This window comes from Takifugu flavidus, chromosome 22, assembly GCF_003711565.1.
Source record: "Takifugu flavidus isolate HTHZ2018 chromosome 22, ASM371156v2, whole genome shotgun sequence".
In the NCBI taxonomy this organism is placed as follows: domain Eukaryota; kingdom Metazoa; phylum Chordata; class Actinopteri; order Tetraodontiformes; family Tetraodontidae; genus Takifugu; species Takifugu flavidus.
In genome coordinates this window covers 1,635,997-1,661,551 of record NC_079541.1, presented here as the reverse complement: position 1 = coordinate 1,661,551, position 25,555 = coordinate 1,635,997, and the positions used below count along the sequence as shown (strand labels likewise).

General features: G+C 47.3%; 3 protein-coding genes across 9 annotated transcripts in view; 2 read left to right on the top strand and 1 right to left on the bottom strand.

The window, feature by feature from the left end:
- Window positions 1-39: 39 nt before the first annotated feature.
- On the bottom strand, window positions 40-3,209 carry srr (serine racemase). Its single transcript, XM_057022102.1, is given in 8 exon segments — window positions 40-1,590; window positions 2,032-2,121; window positions 2,206-2,354; window positions 2,566-2,696; window positions 2,769-2,905; window positions 2,908-2,949; window positions 3,033-3,119; window positions 3,122-3,209. Coding segments are annotated over 8 exon segments (969 nt in total). The 3' UTR covers window positions 40-1,345.
- A 353-nt stretch (window positions 3,210-3,562) lies between these two features.
- Window positions 3,563-6,890, top strand: trmu (tRNA 5-methylaminomethyl-2-thiouridylate methyltransferase). Of its 2 annotated transcripts, none has more exons than XM_057022100.1 (11): window positions 3,563-3,813; window positions 3,972-4,137; window positions 4,208-4,314; window positions 4,389-4,511; window positions 4,614-4,786; window positions 4,855-4,929; window positions 5,004-5,070; window positions 5,197-5,297; window positions 5,404-5,548; window positions 5,635-5,717; window positions 6,028-6,890. In XM_057022100.1, exons 1-11 carry the CDS (start codon window positions 3,732-3,734, stop codon window positions 6,166-6,168), a joined length of 1,263 nt encoding a protein of 420 aa, XP_056878080.1. In that variant the 5' UTR covers window positions 3,563-3,731; the 3' UTR covers window positions 6,169-6,890. The 2 variants fall into 2 exon arrangements, with proteins under 2 accessions (XP_056878080.1, XP_056878081.1); XM_057022101.1 differs by having other exon boundaries at window positions 3,568-3,813; window positions 4,876-4,929.
- A 792-nt stretch (window positions 6,891-7,682) lies between these two features.
- Window positions 7,683-25,555, top strand: part of celsr1a (cadherin EGF LAG seven-pass G-type receptor 1a) — a 50,038-nt gene continuing 32,165 nt past the window's right edge. For all 6 annotated transcript variants that reach the window (XM_057022098.1, XM_057022099.1, XM_057022097.1 and 3 more), the window contains exon 1: window positions 7,683-11,370. In XM_057022098.1, coding sequence (XP_056878078.1) covers window positions 7,878-11,370 — 3,493 coding nt within the window. In that variant the 5' untranslated portion in view covers window positions 7,683-7,877. The remainder of the gene's footprint in view (window positions 11,371-25,555) is intronic.

Genomic DNA, 25,555 nt, shown 5'->3' with positions numbered 1-25,555 from the left:
CTCCGGTACTGCGGGTGAACAAAACCAGGCACGGCTCAATACGTTAAATTCATTTACTTAAATTAAAAAAATGTACATCACATTATCCTTCACAATAGACGTCCTTAAAACTGCAGTCAAGTTTTTTTTCTTCATCACTGTACATTTCAATAAACTGTGTACAAATTCTGACATAAAAAGGAGGGAAAAGGAAATTAGTTTCACAGATGATGAAATTACTCTGCAATTTCCTGGCTTCCATTTGCGTCTGAGCAGGACCGTCTCAGTCCGGAAAATATAACTGCAGTTCCATTTATTTCATCAGTTTAAATGAGTTCCAGTCACGACGGCTGACGGCAGCCTGAAGATGGATCATTACAGGGGGTGTAAAAGCCCGACAGGAGCCCCGGGAGAGTCCAACAAAAGCGTTAACTCAACAGTTACAGCGGTAATACAGCAGCAACAACACCAACAGGACAACAGCAGCATCGCCAATGCCTCTTTTCATCATCATCATGGCAGGTGTGTGAGCAGCTGAAGGATTTTTAAAATTGGGAAATCTGCATCCACGTTGAAGCGGTGTTTTGGGCCACATCCCCCCTCCCCTTATCAAAAGTAAAGTGATTAATTTGACCCCTGTGTAATTTGTTCTGCGAAATTAGAGGCTGGAAATGATTCTGGCCCTTTCTCGTAACCAGAGTTGTCGGGATTATTATTAGGTGCTTTAATAAGTGCTCACTGCGTCAAAGCACCGATGGTTCCTGTCCCACCATCTCCCCTCTGCACGTCACTGTTGCTGCCCCTGCGGGTCCCCGTGGGACGAAAGGGGGCAGAAAGGGTGCGGGGACCATGAGCTGCGGGGCAACGAGGCAGGAGCAGCGGTCCAGTCTTCATAACTCCAGCCAGAGGAACTCAAACTCCACGAGAGGAGAAGTGTGGAACACTGCTGGGCGCAGTTGTGTGCAGGATGGCCATCAAAGAGGTCCTGTAGCTATCAAAAGAATCTACCTGTAACATAATATTATGTACAGAAGACATTTTTAATCCTATTTTTCCACTTTTCTTTCTGCTCACATTATCGATTGAAGGATGGGTCAACCTGGCATGAAAGAAGGGTTGAGATTATTAGTTTATGTGGCATTTTTGCTGTTTTCTTTGAGTCTTATGTCGTGCCATTTATTTTGGTCCCTGAAAGTCAGCCTCATGCCAACCACCAGTGATGGATAATACATCAAAATGAGCTGTAATATCCTTCCTTTAATATCCTGTTCGCTCAATTTGTTATTCATGGCATTAAAACTCGACATGGACAACAAGAATACATCCTATTGTGGCCCTGCATAGGTCCCATTATTGATGTGTGCATCTATTCATCGGGGAAGTTAGCAAGCTCATCTTTTCCAATGTTCCCCCCGCTCAGGATGCACACCACCTTCTTCCCCTCCAGATCAGGTATCTTTTTGCCGACAATTGCAGCAAACGCCGCGCAGCCTGACGGCTCCACCACTAATCCAGCCTTGTAGAGGATTGGCACAGCGGACTTGATCTCTTCATCGCTGAGTAGGATGATCGACTCCACATAACGCTGGCACAACTTGAAGGGCAGCGCACCTGGAATGCAACAGGAAAGAGCAACACGCAGTTTTCAGATGGCACCAAAACAATTACTGGACAGATTTTCTTTTTTTGACTGCTTTATCCCTCTCGGGGCCACGGGGCTGCCAGCTACGTATGGGCAATGCCAAGACACCCCTGGCCAGCTCATCACAGGGCCCTGTGTAGGGTTAGATACCTTGCTCACAGCACTTGGTGTTCCCAGGCAGCCTCCCATCCAAGTACTAGCCAGGTCCAACCCTGCTTGGCTTTCACAATCAAACAAGATCGGGAATTCTAAGAATGGTTTGGCCGTAAATCCGATGTGAATATTGCTAAATAATTCTTTACCTCTACTGATGTAACATCTGGTGACGGTCAAAAAGTCAATGTTTGATGTGAAGTTCTCAGTTTATGTGAGTTTACCTAAAAAAGAAAATGAAATTGCCTAAATGATACCTGCAGAAGGTGGCGCGAGCCCCGAGGCGACGCTCTTGCTGTCCATGCCCACTGGCTTCTCCTCAATGAAACTTTTGTACATCGTGCAGGCTGGTTTTCAAACAAACGCTTCAGATTCATCACATCTTCACAATAAGATACACTTTTTATTTTGATCTCTTATTCTAGTTTTACCTCCTTCTGGTTCCACTCCATAGATTCTGGTCTTATCACAGCCTGACAGCTTGATGGCAGCAGCTACACCGGCCAGCAGACCCCCCCCACCGCAGCAAACCACCACCACATCAGGCTCAGGCATCACTTCCAGCACCTCCAGACCTAAACTGAACACAATCACAAGTTCATCTTTATTGATATTTGAACGCCAATTACTTAAAACTGGCAAAATATGTGTAGATGTATGTGAAAACAGAATTCAACAAGAGAAGAAAACATCTTTAACCCTCTCCTGACCATGTTCAATACATCCCAGTGAGGAAAAGAGTAGATATTAAATACAAGGGAGAATCACAGGTACGCTGTCATCACTGGTACCTGGCATGTCCAGCAATCAGATCCAGATCATCATAGGAGTGCAGGAAGGTCATGTTGTCCTCTTGAACACAGCGGTTCACCACATCCATCAGACTGGAGGTTGGAACTCGCTCAACTTCCACCCCAAAACTCTACAGAAGAAACCAACTCTTACTGAGGATACCTGTGGTCGTTGCAAGATGATTATTTTTCAGTGCTCTGACCTGAATGAGAACCGATCGAGACACTGGGGCAGTTTCCGGCATCACTACTTTACCCTTTTCTCCATAGAGTTTTACAGCGTATGCAAAAGATTTCCCATAGTTCCCAGCTGACATAGTTACGAAATGACCACCCCTCGCCTCCTGGCAAACTGATTGGCCACCCCTCTGATCTTAAAAGATCCTGTCAATCAAATGCAACACTGCTTTAACCCTCATTAGACAACAGAAAATGTGGTCATGAGGAACAACGTAGCTCAGTCTGACCAGTTCTCTGCATGTTCTCCAGTTTGATGTGGACATTGCCCTGGATGTCCAGAGGCAGGGTTGTCTGGCACCAGGGGATCATGGGGGGCTGATGACACCCATGGGGCTGCTTCTCACAGTCTCCCTGGCCTCCCTCAAAAGATTCAGCGTGACAGCATCTGCAGACACCTCGCCCATCTGGGGGGGGGGGGGGGATTTTTCTAAATAGTATATGTATTATTACTTTGGATATCTAAAAGTTCAACGTTGTAGAAAATATATTTTATTGCTGTTTTTATTTTATTATTATTTTAAGGGTTCACACCTAAAGAACAAGATACAGAACACACTCCAAACAGAAAATCACAGTTCGACTAGGCTGCTGCAAGTACATGTGATCGAGCACGTGTTGCTCTACAAAGAATATTATTTGCTTTAATTTGTTATGAGTAAACATGCAATTGGAATTAAACTTTTTTTCAATGATAAACTTTAGTTTTTACCTTTCCCAGTTGTTTTGTTAAACGAGCTCCGTTATGCGAGAGGTGTTACAGTTTTGAGATTCCCCCAACAAAGGTTCCGCGTCGCGACATGTATCGTTCCGGACATTATTTTGAAACGCACCCTGTCATGGCTCCTCATGTAATGGGAACGGGGTAACCATTTAATTATCTACAGTTGGGAAAATAATACTAATGCCCCGACGTTTATATTTCAAACATGGGGGTTGTTCGACACGTCGTGTGCGCCATGTCCGGTGGCGTTGACAGCTCCGTTGCAGCCTTACTACTAAAGAGAAGAGGTCAGATCAACCCTGACACACACACACACACACACTTGATGTCACCTGCTAATGATGGATGCAAAAATTAAGCTGAACAAGTAAAAATGCAATAAACGCACATATTCCTTCCTCTTAATGGTAGTTTAGATTGCAAATGTTGTCTGTTTTGTATCAAGGCTACAATGTCACGGGAGTATTTATGAAGAATTGGGACCCGTTGGATGAACGCGGGGTGTGCACCACAGAAAAAGACTGTGAGGATGCCTACAAAGTCTGTCAGATCCTGGACCTCCCCTTCCATCAAGTGTCTTATGTCAAAGAGTACTGGCACAAGGTTTTTAGGTAGTTGTGACTATTATAAATATGCTATTGTTTGACTTCTATCGTTTAATAGAATCTATGTTGCCTTCAGTGACCTATTAAATGAATACGAGAAGGGACGAACACCAAACCCAGACATACTCTGCAACAAACACATTAAGTTCAACCATTTTTACAAGCATGCTATCAACACTCTGGGTGAGTTCATATAAATTGGTGACCTCTTAATGTTTATTAAATAGTTTTAAACTCTTCCTGTGCTCATGACGAAGGTGCTGATGCTGTGGCAACGGGACACTACGCCAGGACGTCACAGGAAGACGAAGAGGTGTTTGAACAGAAGCACAAAGCCAGTCCCACCACGCTTTTCAGGGATCGATTTGAGACCAGAAATCGTATGTGTGGCTCGTCTTGATCGTCTCCTTAAGCACGTGTATGCTTTTCTTTTAGCTCGCGGTGGCGTTGTGTGATCCTAACGACCTTCGGCTTCTGCTCAGCTGTCAGGTTGCACAAAGGAGCAGATCACCTTAAAGACCAGACGTTTTTCCTCAGTCAGATCTCCCAGGATGCCTTGCGGCAAACTCTTTTCCCACTGGCTGGACTCACCAAAGATTTTGTGAAGAAAATAGCTGCTGAGGCAGGTTTTCAACATGTGCTGAAGAGAAAAGAGGTAGTTCCACTGTTGGTGTGTGTTTACAAGACTGTGAGTTTGTGTTTTGTTGTATTGTAACAACTCAGTTTGGTGTTTTGTGTTGTCAGAGTATGGGCATCTGCTTCATTGGCGAAAGAAACTTCGAAAACTTCATTTTAGAGGTAATAATTGGGCTGTAATCCATCAGTTGCACATAAATTGAATCAGGAAAACCAATACATTCATGTGTCTCAAGTATTTAGAACCTAAACCAGGAAACCTTGTCTCCATCGAGGATGGGACGGTCAGAGGAACTCATAGAGGTGTGTGTTTCTGCCTCAATATACGCGCTTGATGTGTTATTGTCGGTTTATTGTCGAGACTGTATTTTTTCCACAGTATTTTTGTATATATTGTGTACTTTTCCTCACACGTTTCTGTTTGTTCAGGCTGGTTCACTTTGACACTGGGCCAGAGGGCGAGGATAGGAGGACAGAGGGATGCCTGGTTTGTGGTGGACAAGGACATCACCACTGGAGACGTGTTTGTGGTACTTTAATATCGCATCGATAAAAAATAATCCCCAAATCTCTCCATTCATTAGAGCTCATGGACGGCGTGGCTTTATTGAATGGTTGCTGTTTCTAACCGTTCAGGCTCCCAACACCAATCACCCGGCTCTTTACCGCGACACCTTGCGGACGGACCGTTTCCACTGGGTTGCCGTTGACCCGCCTCCTGAGCTGGCCAGGACCCAGATGATGGAGTGTCACTTCCGCTTCATCCACCAGATGCCGCTCAGTTAGTTCAATGTCTTTAGCGCCTGGCTGCACGTCGACGCCTCGAAAAGCTGCAACTATCAGAAAAATGTCACTTTTTGATTGCAGCGCCGTGCACTGTGACGCTAAACCTGGATGGCTCTGTGTGGATCTCATTATCCCACTCTGTGAGGGCTCTGACACCTGGACAGGTAAGAGCTGAGGCATTACCTCATCTATATACACATGTCTGTGTGTGCTATAATGCACATAGTGGGAATATAGTTTTGTTAAAACACTGTCAATGAGTGATTCCTAGAAAATAAGGCTTTTTAGAGTCTATGCAAAAAGTTGCCGTGTGCAGATTTAAATGTAATATGTTTCGATTTTCCAGGTGACAAACTAAATTGGACGGTGCTGCTCTGTGTATTTCAATGGTTGTCACACTCCTGCTGTGGAGGCTTCACACTGCATCTTAGTGTATTTTCTAACTGCACCCTCTTTATTCTTTTCATCCTTCAGTATGCTGTGCTCTACAAAGGAGACGAGTGCCTGGGAAGCGGGAAGATCATTCAGCTGGGGCCCAGTGAATACACACTCAAGAGGGGAAGGGAGCGTCTGGCAGCAGCCGCGCTGCTGAAGGAGCAGGAGAGGCCAGAATGAGCCAGTGCAGGAGGGCTCAAGGCCTCGTCAGGGCAGAAAAAGTGCGTTGGTTTTTCTTTATAGATTTTTGGTCAGCCTGGGTGTACAACCGTGACAGTTTTATAAAGAGACATTATTACCTTTGAGGATTAAACAAGATACAGAAAGAGAATCTTGTTTTGCTCTCTTTCTCCTTTTATTGTCACTCTTGTGTATAAATAATGTAAAAATTGATCAAATATAATGTGATATAGAAGATTAAACAAATGGGTTACTCTTAATTTGTCCTATGTCTTTTAAAATGTTATATTTGTCTGCATAATGTTTATTTTAAACACAGTAGAATAAAGTATTTAATGTTGAACTTTTGTAATTCCTTATCAGTACCTTGTGTACCTTGCTTTGCAGGTATACATATTTTCATTGGTTATAAGCTATTGAAGTGTTTTATGTATTTTCACAGAAACAAATGCATATTTTCATCTTCTATCGTCCATCGCTTATTAGTTGCTGTACAGTCAATCAGCCGCACGGTGGCGACATTGCGCAGCAATTCTGCCCTTCAACGTTTGAGTTCTCTGTAAAATTAGTACTTTACGCAGACAATATCAAAGCCATATTGAACCTTTTTTTCCCCATGTTTTGGATTTCTTTTTCGTTTCGTGGCAAAGTGTATCTTATTGATTTGATGTTTCCCAATGCCATTTTGTAATACAGTATATCAGCATACTGTTCTGCAGAAACACATGCATTGTTGCATTTTTTTAAAACAATATCTCCACTTTGAACTGTTTTCATACTCCGGTCATTTGTGGAACAGGTTGTTATATAACCATTCAACCACTCGGGGGCGATGTTGCGCAGCATTCCCAGAACGGTGAACCTGCTTCGAACCCAGCGTTATTTTCTTCAAACGACCATTTTTAAACTCTGAAATTCATAAGAAAAAAAAGTGCCACAACCTTGGGAAGTGAAATGTATAGAAATAAAGACTTGAAATTTACAGAAAAACTGTTTTTTGGGTTTTTTTATTTAGTCAGAAATCTGTCCCGAGCTGATTCCGTTATTGAGCGGACAACACAATGGGACTCTCATAATGAAGAAATGTAATATATTTAATACCAAAAATTCATATTTTGCTTACCAATGTAGGTGATCATTTAACCACAGCTGACTATATAAACCGCACAAAACTCCAGCTTTTCCCACTGAAACTGGTTAAAACAGGAGTTGAAAAATCCTTATCCCAGACGGATTCCCTAAACTTTCTGTGTGTATTCTGTAGTTCTGGGACTACTTCCATCGGATGCTGAAGACGCAGCTCTGACACGCTTTAGGAATTCCAGCTTCGTTGTAATAACAATGCACTTGTGCGCATTGGTCACCCGGTCAGGGCTACTTCCTAAATCTCCATGAGAAAAAGAAAGCCCCCCCTCATGAAAGCGTCCCCGAGGTGGAACGCAGCAGGTTTATGGTAATAAGCCTCCGAGGAGGAGGAGAAGGAGGAGGAGGAGAGGCACGTAGCCATTTTGTACTCATTTCAAACTCAGTGAGTTACGCAGCCGCTGCGCGTCGTTGGTACAGCGACACAATGGACACCGAGCGTCTTCTTCCACGTTAAAACTTCACAATGAGGCATAAAAGTCAACCGCGGTGCTGGGAGAGGAAGAGTCAATGCCTTTGTTGAGGACTTTCAGTCAAGTTGAGTGGGATTTGGCAGGTTTCAAAGTATGGAGCTCTCGATGTGTTGGACTTGGGTTTGTGTCCTCCTCAGCGTGCCGCTTGCGGGATGTTTGGAGATGCACCTCTCGGACGCTTCACAGCCCGGGACACTTCTGGCAAACCTGTCGCTCGGCCCTGGGTGGACGCATCAACTCGACAGGACTTTATCCAGCAACTTTGTTCAGAACTTCATCCAGGTGGGGAGGCGCGATGGAGTTGTTCGTCTGTCCCGCAGGGTCCCGTGTGCGCACACGCTGAGGAACCCAGCCCCTGTTTGCTTCAGGACAGGTTCCTCGACAACTGGGGACGTTATCCTGACGCACTTTAACGTGTTCGTGCACGGCCAGGACTGTTTTATTAAATACAAGAGAAAGGAAGTGTCAGGTGAGCCAGATATTCATATTAAAAAGATTTCTGAACTGGAGGAAACTTCCTGCCTTCCAGCAGGTACATTGCTGCTGAATGTTCAGGAGCTTCTGCCGGCCTCTATGCGGAATATCACCTTTCTGGACAGAGTGTGTGATGGGGAGAATGTGAGGGCTGTATTTAGGAAAGGGCAGTTGTTTCTGGGTAGCGACTTGTGTGTGGAGCCGGAGGTGTCTTTGCCGTGCGCGCTGCGCGGCTCCGCGGGCGCCAGGCTCTCCATCCAGCTGAGGCTGACGCTCGTTAAAGCGCCCGGAAGCGGCTCAGAAAACACCAGCAAAAGGAGCAAGCGTCAGGCAAACACGCCTCCTCAGTTTCAGCTCCCCAACTATCAGGTGTCCGTGCCCGAGAACGAACCTGCGGGCACACGGGTCATAACCCTCAAAGCCACTGACCCGGATGATGGCGAGGCGGGGAGGCTGGAGTACAGCATGGAAGCCCTGTTTGACAGCAGGTCCAACGACTTCTTCAACATAGACTCTCAGACTGGGAGCATCACAACCATCCAGCCTCTGGACAGAGAAATCAAAGACACGCACGTTTTCAAAGTCACCGTCACCGACCACGGCTCCCCCAAACGACCCGCCACTTCGTACCTGACCGTCACCGTGAGCGACACCAACGACCACAGCCCGGTTTTCGAGCAAATCGAATATCGCGTCAGCATTCGGGAGAACGTGGAAGTGGGATTCGAAGTGATGACTATCCGGGCCACCGACGGGGACGCTCCCTCCAACGCCAACATGATTTATAAAATCGTGAACGACGACGGGGTCAACTCCATCTTTGAGATCGACTCCCGGAACGGCCTGGTCAGGATACGAGAGCGGCCCGACAGGGAGACCCGGGACCAGTACCAGCTGATCGTGGAGGCCAATGACCAGGGCAAAGACCCGGGTCCCCGCAGCGCCACAGCCACCGTCAACATTTCCGTGGAGGATGAGAACGACAACTACCCACAGTTCAGTGAAAAGCGGTACGTGGTGCAGGTTCCGGAGAACGTGGCGGTCAACACCAAAATCGTCCAGGTGGAGGCCACGGACAAAGACGAGGGGAACAACGCCAAGGTCCATTACAGCATCATCAGTGGCAACATCAAGGGTCAGTTCTACATCCACTCTCCCACCGGCGTGATCGACGTCATCAATCCTCTGGATTACGAGATGATCAGAGAGTATAATTTGCGAATTAAGGCTCAGGATGGCGGGAGGCCTCCTCTGATAAACGGCACGGGGATGGTGGTGGTGCAGGTGGTGGATGTGAACGACAACACCCCCATGTTTGTCAGCACGCCGTTCCAGGCCACTGTGTTGGAGAACGTGCCCATTGGTTACTCTGTGATCCACATCCAGGCGATTGATGGCGACTCGGGTGAAAATGCCCGTCTGGAGTACCGTCTGATTGACATCACGCCTGGATTTCCTTTTGTCGTGAACAACAGCACTGGCTGGATCACCGTGAGTGATGAGCTTGACCGGGAGACCACGGACTTCTACACCTTCGGCGTCGAGGCCAGAGATCACGGGGTCCCGGTGATGTCTTCCTCAGCCAGCGTGAGCATCACGGTGCTCGACGTGAACGACAACGTCCCCGCCTTTACGGAGAAGGTCTACTCGCTGAAGATAAACGAGGACGCGATCGTGGGCACCAGCGTGCTGACGGTGACAGCCGTCGACAGGGACGTCAACAGCGTGGTCACCTACCAGATCTCCAGCGGCAACACCCGCAACCGCTTCGCCATCACCAGCCAGAGCGGCGGCGGCCTCATCACCTTAGCACTCCCCCTGGATTACAAGCAGGAGCGCCAGTACGTCCTGAGCATCGCCGCTAGCGACGGGACGCGCTACGACACCGCCCAGGTGTTCATTAACGTCACCGACGCCAACACGCACCGTCCCGTTTTCCAGAGCGCCAACTACCAGGTGACGCTGGGCGAGGAGAAGCCAGTGGGCCACACCGTGGCTTTGATCAGCGCCACTGACGAGGACACGGGAGAGAACGCTCGCATCACGTACGTGATGGAGGACAATGTCCCTCAGTTCAAAATCGACCCCGATACGGGCGCAATCACCACGCAAATGGAGATCGACTATGAAGACCAGGCCTCTTACACCTTGGCCATCATTGCCAGAGACAACGGAATCCCGCAGAAGTCCGACACCACCTACGTGGAGATCATCGTCCAGGACGCTAACGACAACACCCCGCAGTTTCTTCGAGACATGTACCAGGGGACTGTCTTCGAAGACGCTCCCGTCTACACCAGTGTTCTCCAGATTTCTGCTTCCGATAGAGACTCCGGCACAAACGGCAGAGTGAGCTACACCTTCCAGGGCGGCGACGACGGCGAAGGGGATTTCCTCATAGAGACGTACTCCGGCATCATCAGAACCGCTCGCAAACTGGACCGAGAGAACGTTCCTGTTTACACTCTGAAGGCGTTCGCCGTCGACAGGGGCGTCCCCCCTCTGAAAGCGCCCGTTTCCATTCACGTGGTGGTCCAGGACATAAACGACAACGCTCCGGTGTTCGAGAAGGATGTGCTGTTCATCGACGTGGAGGAGAACAGCCCAGTCGGATCAGTCGTGGCCCGAATCACGGCCACCGACCCAGACGAAGGCAGCAACGCTCAGATCATGTACCAGATCGTAGAGGGGAACATCCCCGAGGTTTTCCAGCTGGACATCTTCAACGGCGACCTCACCGCGCTCACAGACCTGGATTATGAGACCAGGAAAGAGTACGTCATTGTGGTCCAGGCCACGTCGGCGCCGCTGGTCAGCCGGGCCACCGTGCACATCCGCCTCGTGGACCTCAACGACAATCAGCCGGTCCTGCAGAACTTTGAGATTATCTTCAACAACTACGTCACCAACAAATCCAACAGTTTCCCGTCGGGGATCATAGGAAAGGTGCCGGCTCACGACCCGGATGTGTCGGATAAGCTTCGGTACAAGTTTGAATCCGGGAACGAGCTCAGTCTGCTGCTGCTGAACGAGGACACCGGAGATCTGAAGCTGAGCAAGGACCTGGACAACAACAGGCCCCTGGAGGCCCCCATGACCATCTCCGTGTCAGGTAGGACATTCTTAACCCTCCAAAACCAACGTCTGCGCGGTTTTCCAGTCAGTGAGCACGACGCGAGCGGCAGAACCAGACCTGGTTCATGCACTCTGTGTCAATATGGAATTTTCTGTTGAAAAGCGACCGGGGGCAGATTTGGCCTGTCATGCTAACGATGCTAACGGAGCGCTTGCTGCAGGCTCCGTGCAGGAGCCGGTTGTGCTGCTTTTGTGCCATCTGGGTCATAAATGTGTCCCTGTGACTGTGGTAATAAAAAAGTTGCACCCTTATAAAAGAATAGGTTGCTTGTTGCAGATACGTTTGTCGGTTGCCGTGACAACAACATGCTTGTTCTTATTAATTAGAAACCGTTGAGGTGGCACTCCTGTTGGACAGTTTCTGGAGATGTTTACGCGTCTTCGTGGTGTCATGTGCTAACATATTTAACTACAGAGTGTTGTTTTGTTTTTTTAAAGTTTATACTTGGAGCTAGCTGGAAAATATTTTTTGGGAATGTGGAAACAAATCAAATGCTTTCGGATGTCTTGGCTTGTGTCGTAATCTGAGGTCCAGCAGAAAGAATTGGAACGAAGTTGCTTTTTTTTTGCACAACAGAAGCAGACTTTGTTCTTTCAAGTTAAAGATTAGACTAATACAAACACTTGAGCATTCACACCTAAACCCTCCGCAGGAAAGCACCGTCGCATTAATCAGCCCGTTGGAGACCGGGGACAACGCTAATAGCCCGACAACATCAATTCCACCTTTTAATGGTGGACTTAGAAGCTAAACACGAGACGCTCCGGCTTTGAAAACGATAGCATATCTGCCCGTCGTTCGGTTGTTTTCATCAGTGTTCTCCCCCTCTGTGAGGGATGGAAACCTTCATTTTATTTGCCTCAAGTGCTCGTTCCCATCCTTTGTCCATTTGAAGTGTTTTATTGCCGTCATGGATGACATTTACATTTGTCAATGACAGCTGATGGTTCTTGTGTCGTCCCTGGCAACAGTGACCTTGTGGTGGCCCCAAAGGGGACAGTTTTTATTCCTTGTTGTGACGCACACATCAGTATATGTTTTCATTAAAAATGAACACCAGATGCTCCGAACCACTTAGTTCGGGGGGCTCACGCTGATGTCGAATGTTAGGAAAATACCACTTGCTTGACCTTTTAACCCCTCTGAAGAGACTGGTTGGCTAACTAAAGGACGCTGTTTTTTACAACACTGATTTTCCACGCTCTCTTCCGTTGCCTTGGGTAAAATCCAGTCTGACTCCACATATTCTGCTCGGTTTAGGTCACGGTCTGGTTGTAATTCCATTATTGTTTGAGACGAATCATGTCCAATTTTGAGGGTGAGTTAGGACTGAGTGCAGTTATTCTCAGATCTTTTGGCTCTTCAAACCCCCTTAAAACGCACGCTAGACATGTCCATCCTTACATTTTTATGTCCTTCACAGCTACATGTGTAAACTCAGCTTGATTCGGAGGTGAAGCAGCTCTGTGTTGGCTGTTCAAAGGCGCCATCATGCCTGACAGACCTAACAAAAGGTTGTAGATGTATTGCACCGCTCATTGATTTGACCGTAGAGGTCCCAGGGCGAAGGTGAAGATGAGGCTGCCATCTGTCAGAGTGACATGTTTCTCTCCTCACATCCTTCCATTCAAAGCAGCTTTCTGACCCTGTGAAAGTGCACAGGTGCTTTTACATGACAGAAGGCCCGTGAATGGTCCGTTAGTTCACCGCTGAAACACAAGAATGTCCTGATAACACTCCAGAGATACACACTCACTCCGCTAGCCACAACACTGCTCCGCCCATCTTCTAAGAGCTACCGAGGTCTTCTCATTGGTGCTTCTTATCCTGGCTTGTCAGATTTCACTTGGAGCCTCTGGGGGTTTCCACTAAAACGATGAGTATCTGTCAAACTCTAACTGACATAAAGGCGAAGCTGGACAGTGTTCGAGCGCAGGGCAATTTTATCCTTCGCTTCTTTGCTGAAAGAAGGCTTGATTTGAATCTCAACTTGCCGCTCAGTGAGCATCCATCACCGGGGGATCGTCTCCAAACCTGCGCCATTTACAAACTGACGCCCAAGAATTTCCTCCCTCGGGAAACGTCCGAGCTGATCAGAGGGGTTTACGACAGCAGAATTAAAGGTTTGCAGAGACGGAGCAGCACAGGAGGAGCGGAGTGATGATCCCATGCTGTGGAGAAGTGTTGAAAGCACTCAGGACTCACTGTAATCAGCAGTCAGACATCAGAAGTGTCGCGCAGGCTGCACCATCGGAGCAGTTTCGGACCGAAACCTTTGACGCTATCAGTTTTTTGAGTGTGGATTGGGACTTTTGTAACAGCAAAGCGTGCTGCTACACGCCCCCATTCTGACGCCCCCCCATCCTCATCCTCATCCTCATCCCCATCCTCATCCTCTGTCTTGTCCCCATGAGCCCTTTGCAGCTCTTCAGTGTCTTTGTTGGCTCTTTGTTGGCCTCCTGCCCCCGTGTCCCTGACTTTTCTTTCCTCAGGCAACTGTCATCCATTTGGTGTCCTGACAGGAGAAATGCGGCGCCACGCTTGAATACGTGCACGGCGAGGACACCTCTAACCTCTGAGTTCGTGAACATGCATGTAGAAATGGCCCAGCACTCTTACAGTACACGTGACATTTGACCTGTGGAGTAAATGGGAGTAAATGGGTGGGCTAGCCAGGAATAAAGACAGCACGTGCACAGGGATGTTCCCATTCTCTGACACTAGACAACATCTGTAATTTTCTTATCTCTTTATTTCCTACGGTCAAATGGTCAGAGTATCGTCCTCAGCTGTCAGGGCAGCTTCAGTGCTATCAGAAGTAGAGCCTATGCATGGGAGATATGCTGCCATTCCCAGGCTGGGCGCTCCTTGTAAGGGATATTTTGGAATCCCATTCATTCCTGAGATATCCCACCCCTGGTTCAGGCCTCACCCCTCCCTGCATTGCTCCCTCCTCACTTTGGCATTTAAATTCATCCCCAATTGTATTCATTCACAATTACCCTTAAAATGACCTTCATGAGGGCTAAAAATGTAAGATGCTCTAAAAAAAAATATGCAAAAATTGCACGCGCAACAGTTGCTTAGCGTCAGCATCGTTGTTATGAGGCCAGCAGCATGATGTTAGCTCAGTATAATGGGTTGGAAAATTAAATGAACGTGTCTGTCAGAAAAAATGTGTGATGCGTGTATTTGTGCGCTCTGTGAGTGAGAAAGGAATTAGGCTCACGTTTAGTGGTGTGTGTGTGTGTGTGTGTGTGTGTGTGTGTGTGTGTGTGTGTGTGGTGTGTGTGTGTGTGGTGTGTGTGTGTGTGTGTGTTTGGTCCCTGTGTGTTCGGCTGCCTGCAGGCTGTTGGCTAAAGACTGAAGTGTAAATACCTGGAGATCACCACTGGTCACTGTTCAGCCCCATTGTGTTTGAACTCTCAATTACAGGTTAGAGAGTGGGGGATGTTCTGTCTGCTGATCTGCCACTACTTGAACGGAAGGCAGAACCACTCCCTTTGATTTGTGGGAAGAAAATGAGGTTGTGACTTGGAACTGGTGTCTTTCTGCTCCCGCGGACGTCTAAAACGCCTGTTCTCGCTTTGTTTGGAACTGTGATCTGTAAAAACGCAGCCATCCTTCTTTACATAAGCCGTCTTTCCGTCCACCAGCTGCTTTCCGGAGGAATATCAAGCATGACGTCTCAGTTTAGAAGGTGGGAAAGGAATCATCGGGATGATGCTTCCTGGTTTCCTATGGCAAATGTGTCAGTGCCTGTAGTTTTGGAGGGATTTCTGCTGCTTTCTCCATTTTTTTAGCGCATGTCTGTGTCATGTTTGTAGGATTCCACAACACGGCGGCTCCCAGGTGACGCTCCCACGCTGCAGCACGGTGATTTCACCACTCAAACTCCGACAGGCTTCGGGTGATGGTGGCTCAGGGGTCGTGTTTGATTGTAACCCGACACACCTCCCTTCTTCACTCCCTCTCACCCAGACGACACAGTGCTCCTTTGTGTCTCGGGAGAAAGAGTGACGCGACTCGCCTACAGCTCACGAGTGTGACATTACATGCGCTGTGATGTGCAGGGACCAGCTTTAGGAATGTTAAGTGGTCGATGGAGGAGATGGAGTTGGAGTGTAACATATTGATCAGCGATAAAGATGAAGGGAATTAAAATGAGTATTAAAATAACGAGAGCCTCTTTTTTAGAGATGAGCAGACCTGCGGTGCATCGAGTTCAACGGAAACATAACTAATCCGAGAGGCAGCTGCTGTTTCGGGCTAAAAGAAACGATTGAGGATCTTAGATAACCTGAGCCCATCCTGTCCAGGTGAAAGACATCCACTTTGTGGCCCCGCCCCCTCCACCTGGAGACAGCCTGGACAGGAAATACTAAAACAACAGTGTGGGTTCCCGGCAGTGCCCCAGTTAACCACTGTGGTCCCTTTATCTGCCTCTTGGAAAGAAGTCTGATAAGAATCTATCTTGGGACCTCAAAGCTAATGTTAGCTTAGCTCCTTTTGGGTAAACAGCGTTTCACCTTCAGTGCTCTGCCTTTATTTCACCCCATCAGTGCCAGTATAAGTTTATATTATTCCACAACGTCATGTAACCTCATACCCCCCCACCACAAAGGTCCCAGCCTTTCCCCATCTTTTGTGTGCGGCTCCTCCCATTGCTGTTTGCACGTTACAATGGTGGTGAAATTTCATATATTTGCTGAAATAGATCGAGCAGGTGTTAAAATGTTCTAAAATTGTCTCTGCTTTGAAGTCAAAAGAGCAAATTGAAGGAGAGGTTTTGAAAAAAAATCAAACCTTGACAACATAATTGGCCCTCCGGAGCACTCCTTGATTGGGCACCGAGCCTGTGCTAGTGCACAGCTCCGTGAGCCACGGAAAGCCGTTAGACAACATTGTGTTTACGGAGTTGTCATTTTGTCAGTTTTACTTATTGCCCTGTCAGGAGAAAGTGTCGGGCGAAACCTGCGTGGGAATGTGCGACTGCACGTTGTTGCTGCGTTGTGCTCTGCAGCTGCCAAACAACACTTGACTTTCCAGAAATGCTGTCGTGACTCGGTGAACTCGGCACTTTGCACAAATTACTGGCGGGTGAAGATACACCTGTAGCGTCTTTAGTTGCTTTGTTTGGCTGGAAGCTTAAAAGGCCATCTGAGACAGCCATGCTAGCAGGCTAATTTCTAAGCCCTTAATGACAGAGAGGGCATGTTAAGATTACGTAAATCAATGTCTCTGCACCAGCCGGTTAATGATGGTGATTTATGTTAGTTTGGTAATGCTTGCAGGTTCCACAATAAATTATTCTAGACTCGTCATCAGATGGCCTTTAATGCAACTTTGTCTTCAGAAAGTTCCGACAAAGAGGATTTCTGATGGTCTTTTTGAGGCTAATCTTGGTTCTCACGTGGATTTTACCAGAAACGTACCTCTTTTTACTGAGCTTCAAGAAGAGAAATATTTAAATGTGTCTCCTCCTTCTTGTCACACAGGAATGAAACAAAAACAGTTCATCTGCACAGACTGAAGCAGCATGCTCCATATGCATTAGCACACACAGACTGTATGAGCACTCACAATGCTAACAAGCGATGCATACGCCACACCCCACCCCGGGTCACACTTGGCTCTTACAGGCGGGGCAGATTAGGCTCTGTAAGCATTTCAAAGGACGAGACTAAGATGTGCAGATTGAAGCTTTGTGTGCTTTCTCCAACCCTCTGGGGCTCCTTGCAGAGAGCTGAAACACTGATGTAGAAAGAGGGAGATATTTCTTTGAACTGAACCATCCTCCTTTTACATTTTGGACGCGGTGACTCGCGCACACAAAACAGAACTCCCCCGTAGTCTCGTATGACTTGAACTCACACACAGGTACAGTTTCCCTCCTATCAAACACCTTCCAGCTCACACACGCCACCGTAGACTTTGCTGTCAGCCTTCTTCCCCCGAAGTGTCGGGGCCAAGTTTCACACACAGATCCCTTCCACCTCTTGTATACTACATAAAAAACTTGCCTCACCTTCTTCTGAAATGTCTTTGATTACAAGCGTATCGACGCTGAGACTTGTTTTTGTCCCGGAGGAGCATCTCTGCAACCTAAAGAGTCAGAAAGATAACAGTATTTTTCAGCCACAAAGATTCCATCGATCCCAAGAGTTTATTTTCCTTCTTGGAGGTACCAAGCAGCAGAATTGGGACTGTTGGACACCTCTGTTATGACCCGTAATGCCTCTCTGTCTCTGCATGTGTCCCATGTGATGTGTGGAAATGACAAACATGCTGTTGTCTGCTACGGATCAACCTTATTCAATTACTTTTTAGGTTACAGTGAGAAGCTCTTTGTGCAAAGTGTGTGCATGGCCTGATGTGATTGTTGCTCATTAGACGGTCAGAACTGAACATTTGCCTCCTAGGGTTCCCTCCAGGAGATAATCTAAAATCTGTCAAAATGTTGGCTAATGTTATCCCAGTTCTGAACCCACCCCCCACACACACACACACAACACACACACACACACTCGCATTCTGACCACAAACACAAACAGCAGCCGAGACATTTTAAAGTCATGAGGTGTGAAGTTGTTGCACTGACCCCGATTTTGCTCAGGTTTTTATGAGCGATCATAAAGGTGAGCATCTGTTTCAGGTCTGCACTCTGACAGGCCCGACGAGGCAGCGTCAGGTCAGGGGTCAGGACCTCTGATGCTTCACTTTTGGCTCCTGGGAGGTCAGTCAGGCAAAATCCACTCTCAGAAGCTTTAAACGCAGGTCTTATCTGACTAAACGTCCACTTGCTGCTGGGTCATCTGGCCTGTCTGAGCTTCTGTACGTCATAAATAAAGTGAGAAATGCGATAGAGATGAGAAGGTAGATGCATTCTGACGCTAAAACTCTTCAGACGTTTAAGTTCCTTGAACATCGGGACCAGGGCTCCTGGAAGGGGCCTACACTGCAATTGTTAGAACGTGTGAGAGCGTCTTCTCTGCCTCTGTTGCAGACTGAAGTGGTTGTTTCCACGTGTTAGAATTCACACAGGTGATAATGGCCTCGCAGGACAAAGCGAGTGGAACGTCTGTTTGTTTTGCAATTCACAGCAAAGCTCTTTAAAAAGAACGGAAAGTCTTTGATTTAGCCTCGGATTTTGGGGGATTTTCCTCCTCTAGCTTGATTTTTGGATTCGATAACGCGCAGAGAAGCTCACAGCCACGCGTGTGACGTGAGGAATGAGTCGATTCAGCTGCTAACGGTTTCCACCGTGTCGACAGCTGGCTCTCTGTGCTCGGCATGCATTCCTCACATACACGTGCACCTAAATACGGATGCAATGCGGGCAATAGCTGCCCGATTGTTATACCACTTGCTCGTTCTGGAACTCGGGAGGAGGCGCCAAGCGCCCGGGTCAGTTTGAGGTGTTTACATGTGATGCAGTCAAGCGTGTCATACTGTAATTACAATGTAACGCACACCGCCACAAACCGAGTCATTCAGTGTCATCAACAGGTGACGCCACAGGTATCCCTGTAATCAGAATTAGCTCTTCTTTCTAGCTGGGCACGGCTATGAGACGATAACACACACACACACACACACACACACACACACACACACACACACACACACACACACACACACACACACACACACGAGGGCTGCAGGGCAGATGAAGTGGAAGTGCCCTGTCATTACACAGCCGATGACAGCAGCGGTGAGCCGACATCACTCTGGCATACCTCTGGTATTGTGTCAGCGGATCTGTTTATTGCACAAATGTGTTGTTTACATTTTAATTCCTGTTTTTTTCCCTTTAGCGCATTGACACGAGTGACTGATACAGTTAATATTGCATTTTGAGGTTACAGGTAATTATCACCGTGGTTAAAACGTAACAAGTCTTCCTACACAGGTTAAGGTGGCGACACAGGGTACGGTCCTTATTTCTCTCAGTGACGATATCGCCCACCCATCTGGATTAACCCCCCCTCGGGATCAACGGTGGACACTTGTTTCTCTGACACACACGATCACTCGTATCCCAATAGAAGTTTCCATTCATTTAATTGTCTCGACATTCCAGCTTTCACCACAGGAATGAGTTCACCTCCGAGCAAAACCAAGACACGTCCTCATTGTTGTGGAAGTTTTGGAACTGCCTCAACTGTAAGGGTGTGTGTGTGTGTGTGTGTGTGTGTGTGTGTGTGTGTGTGTGTGTGTGTGTGTGTGTGTGTGTGTGTGTGTGTGTGTGTGTGCGTGTGTGTGTGTGTGTGCGTGTGCGTGTGCGTGTGTGTGTGTGTGTGTGTGCGTTTTGGTCTCCAAATGTATTGAACAAATTAGCCTGTTGAAATGACAGAAGCGGTGGATTCACATAACATCAAAACAAGTTCGAACACACACAAGTTGGTCAAGAACTTTTGTTTTACAGTTGTGACGGACTCTAAATCAGAGAACAAGTAAAATGAGTGTCTACGGGGGCAACTGGATGGCTGAGTAATGTTGCGTGTTCTTGCAGGTTGAGCTGAAGCCATAATTAACCCCCCTCGGATAAATGCCGCATGTTTATGAGAGAAAGGATTAGAGGGAGAGACTGAGAGCAAATTCAATTTTTTGGCGGGAAACAACATGGAGGAGGATGGAGAGGATCTAAGATGACAGAACGGGATCCACCTCCCCTCCTCTTTCTCTCCTGTGGCCGAGTCATTACCGCAGCATTCCTGTCCGCCGCGTCACGGAGCACAATAAGCTGACATTCAAGTGACCCTCAGGAGGATGTGAGGAGGGAAGCAGGGAGGCGAAGAGGGTGACGACGACAGAGAGGATGAGGAAGCTCCTGCGAGGATCTGAGCGAGGGAGAGCGGAGAGAGGAAGAGTGGAATGAGATAGTAGGTGGACAGGGAAGTGAAGGGGCGGATGGAGGAAAGAAGTGGGGGCTATCCCAAACCTTCCCCCCTTTTCCTGACTTCAAAGATTCTCCCAGTGAGAAGGAATCTTTCTCGTCCGCTCAAGCGTGCCGCTTTGTTACGCCACTGTTTTATTCCCAGAAGTGCTCTACCTCCGTGGAAACTGTTTCTAATCCCTTCTGAGGCAAACGCTCTTGTAAATGAGGCGTTCAGGGGCTCCCCTAGCATATATTTTGTACTTCACATTCCTTGTTGCTGCAATCCCTGTGGTTTCTACTTCAAGTCTCACCTTTGCGATGGCTCCCTCCTTCAGTTTTCCTCGCTCGGAATGGGTAATTTTTTAGATCACACAGTGTAGGCTGACCACCAAAAGCCCCGCACACATATGCAGCACTTTATGCACCTGAACACTCTCTACCAACTATTATTGTAGCTAAACCAAAGACAGAGCAAAGCTATTTCCTTTGTGGCTTCTCCAGAGCAGGATAACTACGTCTTGAGGTTCTGGCAGCCAGTCTGAGCAGCCCTGGGGCATCTGTGAGCGGAGCAACGGCTTCAATCTGCTGTGTGGATAAAATTATGAACGGATCACTGATCCAACAAGTGTTGAACTCTTCGAACAACTGGGCAACACGGTCTGATGCGGAGCATGTGTGAATCAGGACATTCTTACCAAAGTTGTTGGGTTCACGACCAAAATCTAAACGTGTAAAAATCCAACAGTTTTGGGTGAACTGCGCCTTTAATGAATACCCACTTATGATAGGGGATCGCTGCTCATTTCAGCACAATTTCAGTCAAACAACTTCATTATGAAGAAAAACCGTTAGGACATTTTAAACCACATTGTGTGATTGTGGCTGCCCAGATGTCATTTTCTGATAATTGTTAGCTTTCAAGATGCTTCCGACAGCCTCAAAAAGGTTCCTGCAACTCTGTCGACAATTTGTAGTTTCTTCGAGATGTGCTGGTGTTGACAGTACGTTCTGAAAGTGAGCCTTCGGGCCTGGCACAACACTTTAGAGAGGTTTCTGCGTGAGCATTTCCTATACGTTACATTTCCTTCTTCCTGCCTCAGCAGGTTGATGATAGATGTAAGAGGAGGAAGAAAAAAGGAGCATTCTTTTGAAAAAGAAATTGGCTAATTTGCTACGTGTTGAAGGCTAATTTAATCAAACCTTCACACTTTAGACAGCAGTGATGATTGTAATGTCTGGGCATTCATTTATAATTCTAAAGTCTCAGTTAATTCATAAATAACATCTTTCCTGTAGAGTTATACAAGCTCATGGTGGTCAGAGAGGTGCATTTTGGGAGAGTACCGATTTAACGCCAGCAGGGGTGCAGGCAGCAGGTGTCAGACGGGTATTCAGGGGTGTCGTAAAGGGTCATGTCCTCAGAGATTTTCCCCCCCAGCAGCCATGAAAACGACGCCATACATCTAGTGTCTTGAAGATATGCCCAGATCTCTGTTCAAATCCTCGCAAGTCTTTTGGTTTCCCAGGGCGACACCACTTCACCTCCCTGACTCCTCCTCTCCTTCTTTATTTCCACCCTGCTTTGTTGAAAAGGGCCAATCGTGCATTGGCTGGTAACTAGGCACCCTATTTATCAGTAACCAGCACCAACAATAACTGCAACCCGACACCTCCTCAGAGAGGCCGAGAGGAAAGTCGGGTCGGAATGAAATAGAAAAAGCAAAAGGAAGAAAACCCCGGGAACCAGTTGAGGAAAACAGTTCTTGCCGCTACATACACTAATTTATATCCTTGATTTTTATCTTGAATAGCCTTCGAGTAGGTTTTTACACGTGCGGCTGCTGAAATGTAACATTTCGCGTCGAAAGTTTTAGCAATGGAGTCAATTGAGGGGAAAGTTGGTGTGTGAAGGTACGCAAGGATGTATGAGGAGAGAGAAGCCCCAAACAGCAGGCGTGGTGTGTGTGTGTGTGTGTTGGGGGGTGTATTGGATGTCGGTGTAATAGATACTCATGTCCTATTAGGGCTCTCATGGCTGCGCTGCTTTTTGAGAGCAATTCAGGCTGACCTGTGAGTGGGGGGACACTTCATATCAGTGCGCCCCCTCCTCAAAAAAAGCTATTTGTTCCCTGTGAGCTTATCAGATGGAGGAGTGTGTGATAGGCAGTCCTTTACTGTGTGTGTGTGTGTTTCAATGGGCATCTTGGAATGTAAAAACGGTGTATTGGAGGATGTTGAGCGTGCACAGTGACCACTGGCAGGGCCATGTCGTTAATGTAAGCGTGTGTGTGAGCGTGTGTGTGTGTGAGTGAGCGCATTCCTTGTTATAGTCGACTGGTTCTCCCCTTTGAAACAGAGAAAGGCCCAGTTGACTCTTCACCTCAGCGCGATCTCTTGTATAAGCACTTAGAAAGGATCCAAAGGTGCAAAGAGCAAGCAGCCAACCACACGTCTGACATCTGCCCGAGTCACAACGCTGCCTCCATTCATGACGGAAGAGGAGAAAAAAGCCCCGTTTAGCGCCGTCACGGCCAAACCTCCGTTTCTCTTCATCCTTCAGCGCCGCCGTGACAGGCAGCAACACCCCATCTGTGTTCCTTCCCTCCTGTTACACCATAACTTTTGTCATGTCATCGTACACGCATAAAACACTTTTCTCTTTCACTTTATGGGAGGGCCTCGTCTGGTTGGTGGGAGGATTCTACGTTTACAGCCCTAAAACCAGTTGCAGACAATCCCAGTTGTGTCCAGCAACTGAGTGTTCTGTTGGCAACGGATCAGAACTTTGATCTCGTTCTGCCTGCTCTCCAGCTGGTCCAGCTAGCTTCATCTGGTGCTCGCTGCACTGACCTTTCTTTACTTTGGACACATGAAACTGGAAGCATCAAACAGAAACAGCAGTTGGAGATACAAACTTCCAACTGGTGATCCTCCAGAGAGTCCGTTCACAACATAATTCTCTAGTTTGACTCCTTTGTTGAACAGAAAGATCCTTTCAGTTGTTTCTCATGATTCCCCAATATGGGATTTCCCTTATTTGCGTGACTGCTGTAACTTTCTTGCCTCCCGTCATCCGTGTTGGGACAGTAATGGAATAAGGTGTCCCGGGAGTGAGTAATAGACTGGGGGGAGGTGCAGGAACGCGGTGGAACAACTAAGTGGATGGAATGATAATTTAAAATCAATTATCAAAGTGACTCTGCAGCAGTTCCTGTTATAGCCTGAAATGTTATAATTGAGTTTGTGGGAATGCAGCAGAACCATCACATGACCAACCGATCTGAAGAACTTCTGTCTTATTTAGTCCATTTGTAAACACCCCCCTCGTTTTTCACTTCCCAGAGACTGATGTTTCGCTTCCACGTCTGTATTCGCTCCCTTGCCCACGACTGCCTGTCACACATGTTGGTTTCTGTCATGTCTCCTTGATTAATTACCTCCTGTGGCAACAGTTTAGCAGATGATAAGCCAACATGCTAATACCGCTAAACCCCTGAGCCTTGGAACATTCATTTCAGGGCTCCTTTGGCATTGTCTAACCTCCTAATCTGAGCTCGCTTGGTATCGTCTGGCCACTAACAGTGCTTCTATTCTTTTTACCCATCTCTCCCAGGGATCCTAAATGGGACATAGATATTCTAGCCAGGTGGGTTCTTGGCTTGGCACTCGGTGGACCCGAGCGCTCGCCTTAAGTGCTGCCTGCAGTTGTGGAGGGATTTTTGCTTCAAAGTGAAGGAAGATGGGAAGTTTCTGCCCAGCAAATGTTTTTGGTTTTACCTCCAGCCCTCTGCTGATGTTCCAGCCATGTTTCATGTGAAGGGAGCTGCATGGTATTACTTTAGTCATTGCTGCTACCCTGACTCTGACTTAGCTGTCAAAATCTCTTTAATATCAATAAGCCTGAGCTTCTTTTGTTGCTCTCAGCAAGACAGGAAATCACAACACTAATGACAGTGAAATATGATCAAGGCAGGCTTGTTTTAGCAATAAATGCGTGGGTTTTGAAGCTTGTCAAAACACTGTATGGTTGACGATTTGAACCAAACGTTTACCAAGCAAACATGTGCATTTGAGCGTGACGCTAATCTTCCGAGCATGCTGGCTCTTCATCATTTGATGTATTTGCATTTTTGTTGTAATTATGTCGACTGTGAGAGCGTGGCTTAAGGCAAAATCCAAGGCGAAGCGCACTTTTGCAAAGGGGGCTTGTAACAACATGAAGCTAAACCTCAAACCTGGTGCACACTGACGTGGCTGAAGGTGTAAGACAAAGCAGACTTTCCACACTTTATCTGACAACTCGGCCGAGAAGCATCCTTATCTGATGCCTCACCGTAGAGCGGAAAAAAAGTCTAAACTTGTTCCAAAAGTTGCTCGATTCATCTAAACGTACACGTTTCCCAGTATATGTGTATATGGAGAGCTGGTGGACTCTTTCAGGACCTTTGTGGCCCACTTTAACCACCTGTTCTCAAGGCTGGCGAGTTCCTCAGCATGTAATCCCACCTGTTCTCTGGGACGTTACCCCTCTGACAACTTCAGCTCACACCCCTTCACCCTCAACAACACTCCCGACCATCTCCAGCCCCTCCTGAGGGTGAAAGGAATATTTATGGCTTTCTGCTAGCATGTTTTTCCTCACAATTCCCTCATAATGAAGACTGGAGTCTGGTCTGTAGAGCGGAGAGAAGGTGGAAGAGCTTCTTTGCATGCCCTTCAATATCTGCAGGTGTTAGATTGACCTGCAACAGCTGCTTGTTTATGCCCCCAGACTCGGTGATATATGGTCACATATGTACAAGATGGCAGTGAGACACCCACACATGCACTGCTAACCCTCTATCTGTCTCTCTTCACTACTTTATTGCTTCTTACATTCCACTATTTTAACTCACGCTGCATATTAAATGACACACCGTCTATCTTTCTGCCCTCTGTTCTTCTCTCCCACATTTCAGCCCAATCCGACCCAGCAGGGTTCTCCGTGTCCGTCAGCTTTATCTCCGTGTCTGTCAGAGTCTTCAAAGCTTAAACCTACCGAGACTCTGCGCTTTAAGCCGATGTTCAGACAGGCATACCTGAGAGAAAATACAGCCAAAAAGCTCAGGGATAGAGATGCTGAATGCATCCAGATACAGCCTGATGTGTGCTCACACGTGCAAGCTGAACAAGGAATGTTTACCCACAATAGGGCTTCAGCTTTTGCTGCCAAGATGATTTAAGCAGTGAAAAGGTATATTATGAGAACTTGTCCCCCCCCCCCCCCCCCCCCCATCTTAT

Excerpts from the sequence above, each read along its gene's own strand:
- trmu (XM_057022100.1), top strand. The coding sequence starts at position 3,732 with ATGGGGGTTGTTCGACACGTCGTGTGCGCCATGTCCGGTGGCGTTGAC. Across the intron at positions 4,930-5,003 it reads TCGAAAACTTCATTTTAGAG|TATTTAGAACCTAAACCAGG; the intron begins GTAATAATTGGG and ends ATGTGTCTCAAG. Across the intron at positions 5,718-6,027 it reads GGGCTCTGACACCTGGACAG|TATGCTGTGCTCTACAAAGG; the intron begins GTAAGAGCTGAG and ends TTCATCCTTCAG.